Source organism: Amblyraja radiata, chromosome 37 (genome assembly GCF_010909765.2).
Source record: "Amblyraja radiata isolate CabotCenter1 chromosome 37, sAmbRad1.1.pri, whole genome shotgun sequence".
Lineage (NCBI taxonomy): Eukaryota > Metazoa > Chordata > Chondrichthyes > Rajiformes > Rajidae > Amblyraja > Amblyraja radiata.
This window is the reverse complement of record NC_045992.1, coordinates 14,822,317-14,835,722: the sequence shown is the minus strand read 5'-3', so window position 1 is coordinate 14,835,722 and position 13,406 is coordinate 14,822,317. Positions and strand designations below refer to the sequence as shown.

Below are 13,406 nucleotides of genomic sequence, written 5' to 3'. Positions count from 1 at the left end.
GGTTATGGGGAGAAGGCAGGAGAATGGGGTAAGGAGAAAGAGATAGATCAGCCATGATTGAATGACAGCGTAAACTTGATGGGCCGAATAGCCTAATTCTGCTCATAATTTATTAACATTTCCGCAATCAGTGGGAGAATGTTCAGTTTAATTTCACGGGCAGACGTCTGTGAACTCCAGCCTCCGGCTAGACTTTTTATATCGATGGGAGGGAGTTTTAAAAACTTGCAAGAGTATGGCGGTGGGAGTTTGTGGAGTTTGCACTTTGCAATCTGATTGCGTGTGTGTTTGTGTGTGTTTTATTGCCCAGCCCCCCCTGCTCAGGTGCACAGCAGCACGGCTGCATTCAACGTGGCCAAGCCAGCTGCATCGCTGGAATCCGTGCAGCCCCCGGCATCGGGCAGCCGCCCGCCGTGGGTGACAGACGACACCTTTGCCCAGAAGTTTCAGGCGGGGAAAAGCACCACCACGCTGACCAAACACATCCAACCGCTGCCTCACTCTGCTCCGCCCAAACCGCCGCTGCTGGCACCGCACCAGCCTCCTGCCCGTGAACCCGCTCACGGCCCGCTGCCCGGCCAGACCGCCGGGGGCATCCGCAACCTGGTGCAGAGAGCAGAGCGCTTCCCAGCCAGCAGCCGCACCCCACTGTGTGGGCAGTGTAACAGCATCATCAGGTACGTTATCGATTCCACCAGGACCGGCCATGGGCGTGGGTGTTGATTGACTTGTAGTGCCACCAGGTGGAACAATGAGGAAGTGCAGCGCAGCGGTAGAGTTGCTGCCTCATAGCACCTGAGATCCATGCTCCATCCAATCCTCAGGTACTGTCTGTGTGGAGTTTGCACGTTCTCCTTGTGACCGTGTGGGTTTCCTCCGGGTGTTCCGGTTGCCCCCACACTCCAAAGACATGCTGGTTTGTAGGTTAATTTTCTTCGGTAAATTTGTAAATTGTTCTTAGCATGCAGGATAGTGTTAGTGTACGGGGATCACTGATCGGCGTGGACTAGGTGGGCCGAAGAGCCTGTTTCCGCGCTGAACCGGAGCACCCGGAGAAAACCCATGCGGTCACGAAGAGAATGTACAAACTCCATACAGACAGCATCCGTAGTCCGGATCGAACGTGGGTCTCTGGTGCTGTAAGGCAGCAACTCTTCCGCTGCACCACTGTAACACGCTGAGTTGGGAAGTTGTGTTGTGAATCTGGCCTCTCCTGCCCTCTACAGTAGTCAACAGTTTCTATATGATTCAGGATTCAAGGAGAGTTGAAATTTCAAATCTCAAAAGCCAAGTGGAAATGTTGGCAACAATCCTATAGCAGAGGAAAATAGTATTCTGGAATGATGACCAAACTAATTGTTGGAACAAATTTAAAGAGTGCTCCTTCTTCTTGTGTATGGCGTGCCCAGCCAAAAGTTGTAGGACAACTTGTTCTATTTGATCTTATTTGATTGTGTAAGCCAGGTTGATTGCATTTGTTGAAACAGGGCGGACCACGTGAAGGTTGCATCTCCCACCCCAAGAGGTAGGCAATTTCTTGTTGGGAAAGCTGTTGCAGGATTATTGGTTGTAGAACACAGAGTGAAATTATAGTTGGTTTGGAGGGATGTGGTAGTTTGGCCCACCTTGTCAGTAGTGACCAGCGATCCCCGTACACTAGCACTATCCTACACACTAGGGACAATTTACAATCAAAGCCAATTAACCTACAACCTGTACATCTTTGAAGTGTGGAAGGAAACTAGAGCACCCGGGGAGAACCCACGCGGTCACAGGGAGAGATTACAAACTCCATACAGACAGCACCCGTAGTCAGGGTCGAACCCGGCTCTCTGGCACTGTAAGGTAGCAACTCTACCGCTGCACCACCGTGCCTCTCACTAGTTGAAGAGCAGTGTTGCCGACTTCTGGAGATGCCGCCATGGCAGATGCCTTGTGGAGGTGCCGCTGAGACGCTGAGTCTGGTCGACAAAGCCCGTGGCCAACGACCCCTGGGTCTGTGGAGCCCGTGACTGGGGCCTGGGTCGGCGCCACGGAGGCGTCCGGACTGGACCCAGCGGCGATAGCGGACAGGTCGGGTGCGGCGGGCGATGATGGCGGAAGAGGATGGACCACGTGGAAGTGAGGACGCCACTGCTGAGGGATGGAACAAATGGGGGATCCGGCGTGAGGGGGGGGGGGGGAGAGAACAAAGGGGGAACTTGCACGGGAGGGGGGGGGGGTGGGGAAAAATATGTAACTATGTAAGCGCCCATTATGGGCGACTATTTGCATACCTTCGGTACGCAAGCAAAACATTTCACTGTCGTTTGTCACATGTGGCAATAAAGTATTCAATTCAATTCTCTTCCACAAGTACCACATGTGACTCTACAAGACGTCTCTCCTTCTGTTTCCAGAGGTCCTTTCCTTGTTGCTTTGGGCCGCTCCTGGCACCCGGAGGAGTTTAACTGCACTTACTGCAAGGTCTCCCTGGTTGACACTGGCTTTGTGGAGGAGCAGAACAATATTTACTGTGAGAAATGCTACGAGCAGTTCTTCGCTCCAAATTGTGCCAAGTGCAATGCAAAGATTATGGGGGTAAGTGAAGGCCTGGAGCCAACAGTACTGCCAGCAGACAGGTAGGTGGCAGCACTGATCTAGCACCAACCATCCACTCATCCACAGGATGCCGTTCTGAAATACACTGTGATTCGCTTGCTGTAGAATCTACATAGTTTATGTCACATGCATTTTTAGAAGCAAAAGATAACAATTAATGTACTCTTCATGTAGGGACTCAAGATAATACTTATAAGAATGATCCCAGAAATGATTGGGTAAACATATGATGAGCTTTTGTCGGCTCTGGGCCTGTACTCGCTCTAGTTTAGAAGGATAAGGGGGGACCTCATTGAAACTTACTGAATAGTGAAAGGCCTGGATAGAGTGGATGTGGGAAGAATGTTTCCACTAGTGAGAAAGTTTCGGACTATTTGAAATTTTAAAAGAAAGAGAAAGGCTCGGACTAAATGACACAGCCTCAGAATAAAGGGACGTACCTGTAGAAAAGGGGTACGTGCAGCGTAGGTTTACAAGATTAATTCCCGGGATCGCGGGACTGTCATATGCTGAGAGAATGGAACGGCTGGGCTTGTACATTCTGGAGTTTAGAAGGATGAGAGGCAATCTTATTGAAACATATAAGATTGTTAAGGGTTTGGACACGCTAGAGGCAGGAAAGATGTTCCCGATGTTGGGGGAGTCCAGAACCTGGGGCACAGTTTAAGAATAAGGGGTAAGCCATTTAGAACGGAGACGAGGAAACACTTTTTCTCACAGAGAGTTGTGAGCCTGTGGAATTCTCTGCCTCAGAGGGCGGTGGAGGTCGGTTCTCTGGATACTTTCAAGAGAGAGCTAGATAGGGCTCTTAAAGATGGTGGAGTCAGGGGATATGGGGAGAAGACAGGAACGGGGTACTGATTGGGATTGATCAGCCATGATCACATTGAATGGTGGTGCTGGCTCGAAGGGCCGAATGGCCTACTCCTGCACTTATTGTCTATTGTCTATTGTCTAAAGGAGATGAGGAGGAATTTCTTTAGTCAGAGGGTGGTGAATCTGTGGAATTCATTGTCACAGAAGGCTGTGGAGGCCAAGTCAATGGATAATTGACTCTGATGCTCAATGAATGACATCCCAAAACCGTCAGCAGATCTCTTGAATGCTCATCGTTCTTTATGTGCACTTTGAATATGTGGCTGGGAAATCCTGGAGAAACGTACCCATTCATTAAATCTTTGTATAATTCCACTGTTTGAGAGCCGTGGCAGATACTGACTCGCCGACTACCAAGTACTCCTCCATCTATAAACGGGCAGCGAGTACAGCAAGTTCTAAACATCCCAGGAGGCACAGAAGGCAACACACATCCAGTCCTTTACTCCAGCTATACGTCCATTCGGGTATTGACCAGAATTGGGAAACTGAATTCATTCCTTTCCCCATCTTTACCATGCTTTACATTCTGCCAATTGTCCAATGACCACACCACAATCCTTCATCTGGTTTAAATAGTTCAGTAATAGGGATCCAAACAATGCAACATCTTCCCACTTTCTGTCAACTCCAATTAGTTCTTGATACAGATAGACACAAATTGCTGGAGTATCTCAGAGGCAGCATCTCTGGAGAAAATGGACGGGTGACGTTTTGGGTTGGAACCTTTCTTCAGTCTGAAGAAGGGTCTCGACCTGAAACGTCACCTATTGCTTTTCTCCAGAGATGCTGCCTGACCCGCTGAGTCACTCCAGCACTTTGTGTCTGTCTTTGGGATAAACCAACACCTGCAGTTCCCTGCTACACAAGTTCTTGGTGTCGAAGTCAGTTTTCACACCAACCTTTGGTTCCATTTTACTCTGATCTATAACCTTGCATCCCTATAAATCAGCCAGGCATTATAATTACTCGATGCGGGAATGCTTGCGTTTGTGTAAAGTCAGTGCTGTTTTTGTGAGCAAAAAGTTGCTGGTAATAATAATAATAATGGATGGGATTTATATAGCGCCTTTCTAATACTCAAGGCGCTTTACATCGCATTATTCATTCACTCCTCAGTCACACTCAGTGGTGGTAAGCTACTTCTGTAGCCACAGCTGCCCTGGGGCAGACTGACGGAAGCGTGGCTGCCAATCTGCACCTACGGCCCCTCCGACCACCACCAATCACTCACACACATTCACACACATTCACACACAGGCAAAGGTGGGTGAAGTGACTTGCCCAAGGACACAACGACAGTATGCACTCCAAGCGGGATTCGAACCGGCTACCTTCCGGTCGCCAGCCGAACACTTAGCCCATTGTGCCATCTGTCGTCCCAAAACACATACAACTGTCGCCCGACGCTGTTGGCTGTTGTACATCAATCTAGGTTTTATTTTTTTTAGTGGTGCCACTAGTTTTTAACTTCTTAGAGGTGTCAGTGTGCCGCAGTGGTGCGTACCGTCACAATAAAAGCACTGGGTAAAATATTAACTGAGTCAATATATTTGTGATATTTACGATGCCAGAATTACTGGAGGAGCAGCATCTGCAGTTTAATAATGCGTCCGTTCTCCGTTGCAGGAAGTGATGCATGCCCTGCGACAGACCTGGCACACCACCTGCTTTGTCTGTGCCGCCTGTGGGAAATCCTTTGGGAACAGCCTTTTCCACATGGAAGATGGAGAGCCCTACTGTGAAAAAGGTATCCAGCGCTCCTGGCTCCACGGATAACATAACAGTCTAGTTTAGTTTGGAGGTACAGCGCGGAAACAGGCCCCTCGGACCACCAGATTCGCCCCGACCAGTGATCCCCGCACACTAACACTATCCTACACACACAAGGGACATTTGCCATTTATACCAAGCCAAATAACTTACAAATATGTACGTCTTGGGAATGTGGGAGGAAAACGAAGATCTCAGAGAAAATCCACACGGTCACGGGGAGCACGTACAAACTCCATACATATTAAACCATTCATTTCTGTTTACCTGGACTGCTTGATTGTAATCATGTACTGTCTTTCCGCTGACTGGTTAGCACACAACAAAAGCTTTTCACTGTACCTCGGTACACGTGACAATAAACTAAACTAAACTCAAACTCACTGCAACTCCCCCTTTTTGTCATCAGCAACTCCTGCAGGGGGTTGGTGCCAAGCCCCTTGTTGGCAATCCTCCTCCGCAGTTTCATCTGGAACATAGTGGAAATACATCCTGCACAAGCTGAGAGTGACTGGAAATAGAGGACACAAAGTGCTGGAGTTACTCAGCGGGTCAGGCAGCATCTCTGGAGAACATGGATAGGTGATGTTTCAGGTTGGGAGCCTGCTGGAGATGGGATACAGCCCAGTTTAATAGGTTCTGGAGTGACTCAGCAGTTCAGGCAGCATCTGCAGCAGACAAGGAGTGCCTGACTCGTCGAGTTACTCCAGCACTGTGTCTTCTTTTGTAAACCGGCGTCTGCAGTTCTCTCAGTCTACATTGGTTCTGCTTCCCTCTTTAAAAGAGCAAGTGATCACACACTTTAAAGAAAGGACTGTTGCAAGTTTATTTAAGCACCGTTCTTACAGGATAGTTCGGGCACGTGCTTGTTGTCATCCTGGTGAAGGACTAATAGCTGAAAACAGAGCCAGCCCTGACTCAGCCTCAGTCGCCTCGGGATAGTGAGCAATTGTGGGTGCAGTTTCTTTGGACATGACAGTGAGCAATGAAAGAAATGTGCTCATTTACTGATGGTTTCTATGAATGCTACCACCGGTAGTCACTGACACATGTTAGTCTTGCTGCAGACTACAGAGGGAACTAGAATTCCCACCAGGGCTCCATTCGTCGTTGTTTCCCCAACCTGGTGAAACCTTGAATGGAAAGCTGTAGTTATGAGAAATTGTGTAGGAAGGAACTGCAGATGTTACTTTAAACCGAAGATAGACACAAAAAGTTGGAGTAACTCAGTGGGACAGGCAACATCTCTGGAGAGAAGGAATGGGTGACGTTTCTCTCTCTTTCTATCCCAAGTTTTGACAACAATCAGCTGACAAAGGCCTGTTCCCTCCATCATTGTTACTATTTTTGCATATTCATTGTTCTTTATCTCTTTACATCATCGTTTATATCTCTCCTTTCCACGAATCGCTGGTCGGCGCGGACCCGAAGGGCCGGTATCCGTGCTGTATCTCTAAACGTTAGTTTAGCTCAGTTTGGTTTAGAGATACAGAGTGGAAACAGGCCCTTCGGCATACGGAGTCCACACCGACCAGCGAATCCCGCACATTAACAGTACCCTACACACACTAAAGACAACTTACATTTATCCCAAGCCAATTAACCAGCAAACATGTAAGTCTTTAGAGTGTGAGAGGAAACTGAAGATCTTGGAGAAAACCCACGCTGTCACGGGGAGAACGTACAAACTCCGTACAGACAGCACCTGTAGTCTGGATCAAACCCGCGTCTCTGGCGCTGGAAGCGCTGTAAGGCAGCAACTCTACTGCTGTGCCACCGTGCTGCCCACTGACCTAAACGCCCAAATCTTTCCCTTCTCACCTTCAACCAATGTCTCTGGTTCTTGATTCCCCTACTCTGGGTAAAAGACTCTATGCATCTTCCCTATCTATTCCCTTCATGACCTTATACACGACAAGATCACCCCTTATCCCCCTCCGATCCAAGGAATAAAATCCTAGGAAAATTCATTTTCATTTTGCCCTTTTACACATTTCCTAACAGTTTGATCTACTATTCATATAATAATTTACTGAATTTAACTTTCATTGCAAGTGTGAACTAATACATAATCCCAGCTGTTCATCCTGTTGCACTGGGTCACTAAGTACAAAGTCCATTCAAGCCTCTGCTGGTTTCCTGCTCTTCTTTCTCTTGGCTCTGGTGGCAAGAGTCCCTTCTGCCCATTGGCACAAGTCTCCAATCTGAAGAAAGGCTGTCTGTTGGTTCCCTACACAGATGCTGCCTGACCCGCTGAGTCCTCCCCAGCTGCTTGTATTTTGTGCAAGATTCCAGCATCAGTAGTTCCTTTCAGCTCGAGCCCAAGAGTCCTCTGCTTCCTGTCACTTGGACAGTCCTTCGGAGAGAGTACTCAATAGCCCACAGTGAAGTTACTTATTGAGACACGACACCAGCTAACATCGGCCAATGCCTGAAGAAGGGTCCTGACCCGAAACGTCGTTTTCCTGAGATGTGTAGGAATGAACTGCAGATGCTGGTTTAAACCGAAGATAGACACAAAATGCTGGAGTAACTCAGCAGGTCAGGCAGCATCTGTGGAGAAAAGGAATAGGTGACGTTTCGGGTCGAGACTCTTGTCTGAGATGCTGCCTGACCCGCTGAGCTATTCCAGTACTCCGTGTCTTCTACTGTAAACCAGGACAGTATCTGCAGCTCCTTTGTTCCCAGCTGGTTACGAGTAACTCTGGTACAGGCGCAAGAGCATGTAGTGGAGTTTGTGAGGTTCAACATTGTACAGTGTTTCCACCAATCTCCTCCATTGCAGAGTAATTGAGACATGCTACTTATCTTTTGTTTCCTTTATATTTATTGTCCTTGTGCTTCATGCCCTTTTATCCTTGCTGATAAACACAGAAGTGAAATACTTGCATCCTTGTTCTAGATTATATTGCCCTCTTCAGCACTAAGTGCCATGGCTGTGACTTCCCTGTGGAGGCTGGAGACAAGTTCATTGAAGCATTGGGATACACCTGGCATGATACCTGCTTCGTCTGTGCTGTAAGTATTGTCACATCCCCTTGGAGGCAAAGACAGCAGTTTTAATGAAATGCCTTTAAACTGTACGGTTCAGTGTAGATAGTAGATCCAGTGCCTCACAGCACCAGGGACCCTGGTTCACTCATGACCTCTTGTGGTATGTGTGTATGCGTGCATGTGTGTATGTGTGTGTATATGCATGCGTGTTTGTGTGTGCTTGTGTGTATGCGTGTGCGTGCATGGTGTGTATATGTGTGCGTGTGTGTGTATGCATGTGTGTGTGTGTGTAGATGTGTGCGTGTGTGTATGTGTGTGCGTGTCTGTATATGTGTGTATGTGTGCGTGTGTATATGTGTGCGTGTGTATATGTGTGCATGTGTATATGTGTGCGTGTGTATATGTGTGCGTGTGTGTATGTGTGCGTGTGTATTAGTGTGTACATGTGTGTATGCATGTGTATGCGTGCATGTGTGTATATGCATGCATATTTGTGTGTGTATGTATGCTTGTGTGTGTGTGTGTCTGATGTGTACATGTGTGTGTATGCGTGCTTGTGTATATGTGTGCGTGTGTATGTGTGCATGTGTGTGTATGTGTGCGTGTGTATATGTATTAGTGTGTACATGTGTGTGTATGCATGCTTGTGAGTATGTGTATGTATGCATGCATGTGTATATGTGTGTGTGTATGCATGTGTGTGTATGTGTGCGTGTGTGTATTAGTGTGTGTATGTGTGCGTGTACATGTGTGTGTATGTGTGCGTGTGTGTATTAGTGTGTGTGTATGTGTGCGTGTGTGTATTAGTGTGTGTATGTGTGCGTGTACATGTGTGTGTATGTGTGCGTGTGTGTATTAGTGTGTGCATGTGAATAAAAAACAAATGACACTAATGTAGAAATAATGTAGAGACTAATGGCGGCAGGCAGAAGATAGGACCATTTGATGAACTTTTGTAACATTGTCGGTGCCAGACACGTGGCAACTTGTGTACTGTCGAGGTGAGGTGAGGTGTGCTGTATGACTTTGCTGGGTTGAATGCAAAACAAAGTAATCCACTGTGCTTAGGTGCGTGTGACAATAACGTATCATTGGAGTGAATCGTTGAATCAGTGTGAGTGGGTGGTAGATGGACAGCACGAACACGATGGGCCGAAGTGCCCGTTTCAATGCTCTATCTCTCCGCGGCCGTATCTGTGAGACAAGTTTTATAACACCTTGTTGCCGCGCTACAGCATTTTCTGTTTTTGATTTAAGGTTTTCAGCATGGGTTTTTGTTTATAAACAGGATGCTACTTATTTTCTTATCTTCCCAAAATGCAAAATGCATAATCGACCCATTTCCAGCTCACAGCAGATAAGGAAGTGAAAGGAGTCTGTTTAAACATTGTTGGCTGGAAAGTCACCCCGGTCTGTAGCATTATTCACACATTTGGTAATGCTGTGGACTGCACTCCGTTCCCCAAATGCAGTTCCGTTGTGCCATTATTTCGGCAGGAATCATTCTGCTGTCATTACGTATCTTTGTGATAGACATATGTACGTGCCTGTCGGGGAATGTTGCCGACTGGCCCACTCCAGACTGCAGGAGTACGTGCTGAAGGACGCACGGTGCAGCCAACGCCAAGATACTTTAGTTTAGTTTAGAGATACAGCGCGGAAACAGGCCCTTCGGCCCACCGGGTCCGCGCCGACCAGCGATCCCCGCACACTAACACCGTCCTACACCCACTAGGGACAGTTATTACATTTACCAAGCCAATTAACCTCCGCTGCTGAACATTGAGGGGCAGATTCTAGTGGGGGCCACTCCTCAAACAGAGGCAAGTGTGTATACTGTTATTTTAAAATAGGTGCAAACACTACTGAGCATGACACTAAGGAAGGCATCAATCGTAAAAATGGCTATTGCACAGTTTTTGCGATGTAAATATTTAAAATTCTGAATTAAGTTTATTTTTGGGGGGAAAAACAGGGCCAGTTTTTCCTGAAGAGGACTTTAAGAATAAGGGGTTAGCCATTTAGAACGGAGACGAGGAAACACTTTTTCGCAATGAGAGTTGTGAGTCTGTGGAATTCTCTGCCTCAGAGGGTGGTGGAGGCAGGTTCTCTGGATGCTTTCAAGAAAGAGTTAGATAGGGCTCTTAAAAATAGCAGAGTCAGCGGATATGGGAAAAGGCAGGAACGGGGTACTGATTAGGGATGATCAGCCATGATGGCAGTGCTGGTTCGAAGGGCCGAATGGCCTACTCCTGCACCTATTGTCCATTGTCTATTGTCTAGGACAATGGCGTTGCACGTTAGTGTAATATGTAGTTTTTGTTCACGAATAGTCCATAGCTTTAGTGTGGATTATGAGCACTCTTGGATAAGGTTTTTCCACAGAGAGTGATGTGTGAATTCCACCTTGTGTGTGGCAGGGCGAGAGGGTGGAAGAGCTTCTCCAGGGAAAGGACAACTAAAATAACGATAGCCTTTGCTCACTTTGTGGATGCTCGGGCCTGGAGTGGGAGCCTTCAGCTTCCTCTTGGACAGACAGTGATGTCTGCTGTAGGAAGGGGCTTTAGTTGTATATGTACCTCAGAAATGCGAAAAGAAGTATTTGTAATTCCAGTTTGTGCAGTCGCCTCAGCTTGTGCTTTCATTTCACTCCTACCATCGGGAAGAAGGTACAAGAGTTGGAAAATCATGACCTCCAGGTTGAGGAACAGCTTCTTCCCAATAACCATTGGGCTCTTGAGCACTACAAACACAAACTAAACTAACTGTTTAAGAAGGAACTGCAGATGCTGGAAAATCGAAGGTACACAAAAAAGCTGGAGAAACTCAGCGGGTGCAGCAGCATCTATGGAGCGAAGGAAATAGGCAACGTTTCGGCCCGAAACCCTTCCGGGTTTCGGCCCGAAACTTTGCCTATTTCCTTCTGTGTTTCGGCCCGAAACGTTGCCTATTTCCTTCGCTCCATAGATGCTGCTGCACCCGCTGAGTTTCTCCAGCTTTTTTGTGTACCTATGAACTACCAACTGTACCACGAAGGATGAGAGCAATTTTGCACTAACAGTGGGGTTTCACGTTTATAGATTTTTGTTTATTTTGTTATGTACGAGTTCTCCGAGGAGTCAAGAACCAGAGGACATGGGTTTAACGTGAGAGGCGAAACAATTAATAGGAACCTGAGCGGCAACTTATTGTACACACAGGGACACGGGGTGGGTATATGGAACGAGCTGCCAGAGGAGGTAGTTGAAGCAGGCACTATAGCAACATGTAAAAGACATTAGGACAGGTACATGGATAGGAAAGGTTTGTCGGGATATGGGCCAAATGGCAGACAGGTGGGAGTAGTGCAGGTGGTCGGCATGGGCAAGTTGGGCCGAAGGGCTGTATGACTCTCTAACTCTACTGTGTTTACTGCCGTTACGCTGCTGTGTGTGAGAATTTAGTTCTGTTTTCGATACACATGACAATTAAACTCTCTTGACTTGACTCCTGGCCCATAGCAGTTTGATCCATGTCTGGCCTACTTTGAAGAAGTTCAGATATATCACCACTTTTTTCTTTTTTTTTTTCCCCTTCTTTTTTCTTATCTTTTCCTCTCTTATATCTTTATTCACTATTTGGCCACACTACTTTGGTAGTCTAGGGGTTCTATTTTTTCACTTTTCACCTTGTTCTTTCTCTCTTCTTTTCCTTCAATTTCAGGTTAAAAGGTCAAAATTGAAGCTGTACGATGATTGTATAATTTTACATGCCGAATGTTTTATTCTTGTACGATTGCTTCTAATAAAAAAACAACTTTGAAGAAGTTCTCCTCTCTCCGCCGAGAGTTCCGCGACATTCTCCCTCGTCGCTCCCCCTCCGTGATGATCTTCATCCCCTTTGATCTCTGGGTTTTCACACCTTACCCTTCCGTATCTCTCGTTTCCCTCTCCTCTGATCGTCGGTCTGAAGAAGGGTCTCGACCCAAAACGTCACCCCTTCCTTCAATCCAGAGATGCTGCTGCCTGCCCTGCTGAGCTACTCCAGCATTTTGCGTCTAGCTTTAATGCTGAAATTTTCCTTTTATTTTCTCCTCAGGTGTGCCATGTGAACCTCGAGGGCCAGCCATTTTATTCCAAAAAGGACAAGCCACTCTGCAAGAAGCATGCCCATGCCATTAACGTTTAAACGTCGGGGACCATCAAAGGAAAGATCCTGGTGGGGAGAGCACATCTCATCCAAAACCAGCAGAGCCAACAACTGCCTTTTAAGTCTTTTTCTTCTTCTATTTTGTTGTTGTTGTTGTTTTAACAATGTTTCAAATAATTTACCTAAGATTGTGAGTGATTGAAAGAAATGAGTTTCTGGGTGGGATGCAGTATCATCTCACCAGGCTTTGTCAGGCATACTCACTACTAACAAAACACATTGCACATATAACTGGAAAGTTTACAGAGTTAAGCTTGATGAATGAATGCTATTCCTCTGATGCTGATTTGGTGGCTATTTTTACTCAAAGCCAGCAGGTTTCCAATCGAATGATATGGTGTCTACACCTGCATTACACGGCCATCTTTCAGACTGCATCTGCACTAACTGTGTTCAATCGCCTAGAATGTCCTTTCTTTTTTCTTTTTTTTAAAGTGCTCTGCCTGGCTGCTGGATTTAATTTGATACTCTTGGTTTTCAGAGTCTTGTTTGAGATTGTACACATGGGTTCATTGAAGAGCCACACTAACAATATTTCAGAATGTACACAAAAATGCTGGAGAAACTCAGCGGGTGCAGCAGCATCTATGGAGCGAAGGAAATAGGCAACGTTTCAGGCCGAAACCCTTCTTCAGGGCCATTCCATTCTCTAGGCCCTCACCCCCTCATCTTCACCCATTCCATTCACTAGGCCCTCACCCCCTCATCTTCACCCCCTACCTATGTTCAAGACACCTCAGACACTCTCCGTCGTCTCCGCGTATTCCATTCTCTAGGCCCTCACCCCCTCATCTTCACCTCCTTCATCAACAATATTTCCGATGCAATTTCTCATTTTGATTCGTTAAGCTAACTGTCAAAGGAGTCAAACGCCTTCGTGTGGGTGTGTATAATATTGGCTGTTCCTCCAAAGCTGTCCAAAATGTAATGCCTCCACAGTGTGGGAGGAAGAGGTAGGGTTTTACCTATATGCA

General features: G+C 46.8%; 1 protein-coding gene across 6 annotated transcripts in view; it reads left to right on the top strand.

Moving 5' to 3' along the window:
* Positions 1–12,991, top strand: part of ldb3 (LIM domain binding 3) — a 124,333-nt gene extending 111,342 nt beyond the window's left edge. For 4 of the 6 annotated variants that reach the window (XM_033012661.1, XM_033012664.1, XM_033012663.1 and 1 more), the window contains 5 exons: positions 311–677; positions 2,400–2,580; positions 5,107–5,227; positions 8,153–8,268; positions 12,322–12,990. In XM_033012661.1, the coding sequence (XP_032868552.1) occupies positions 311–677; positions 2,400–2,580; positions 5,107–5,227; positions 8,153–8,268; positions 12,322–12,411 (875 nt within the window). In that variant the 3' untranslated portion in view covers positions 12,412–12,990. Of the gene's footprint in view, positions 1–310; positions 678–2,399; positions 2,581–5,106; positions 5,228–8,152; positions 8,269–12,321 lie in introns of all 6 variants that reach the window. The other 2 variants (XM_033012666.1, XM_033012665.1) reach the window with 1 other exon arrangement.
* Positions 12,992–13,406: the final 415 nt, after the last annotated feature.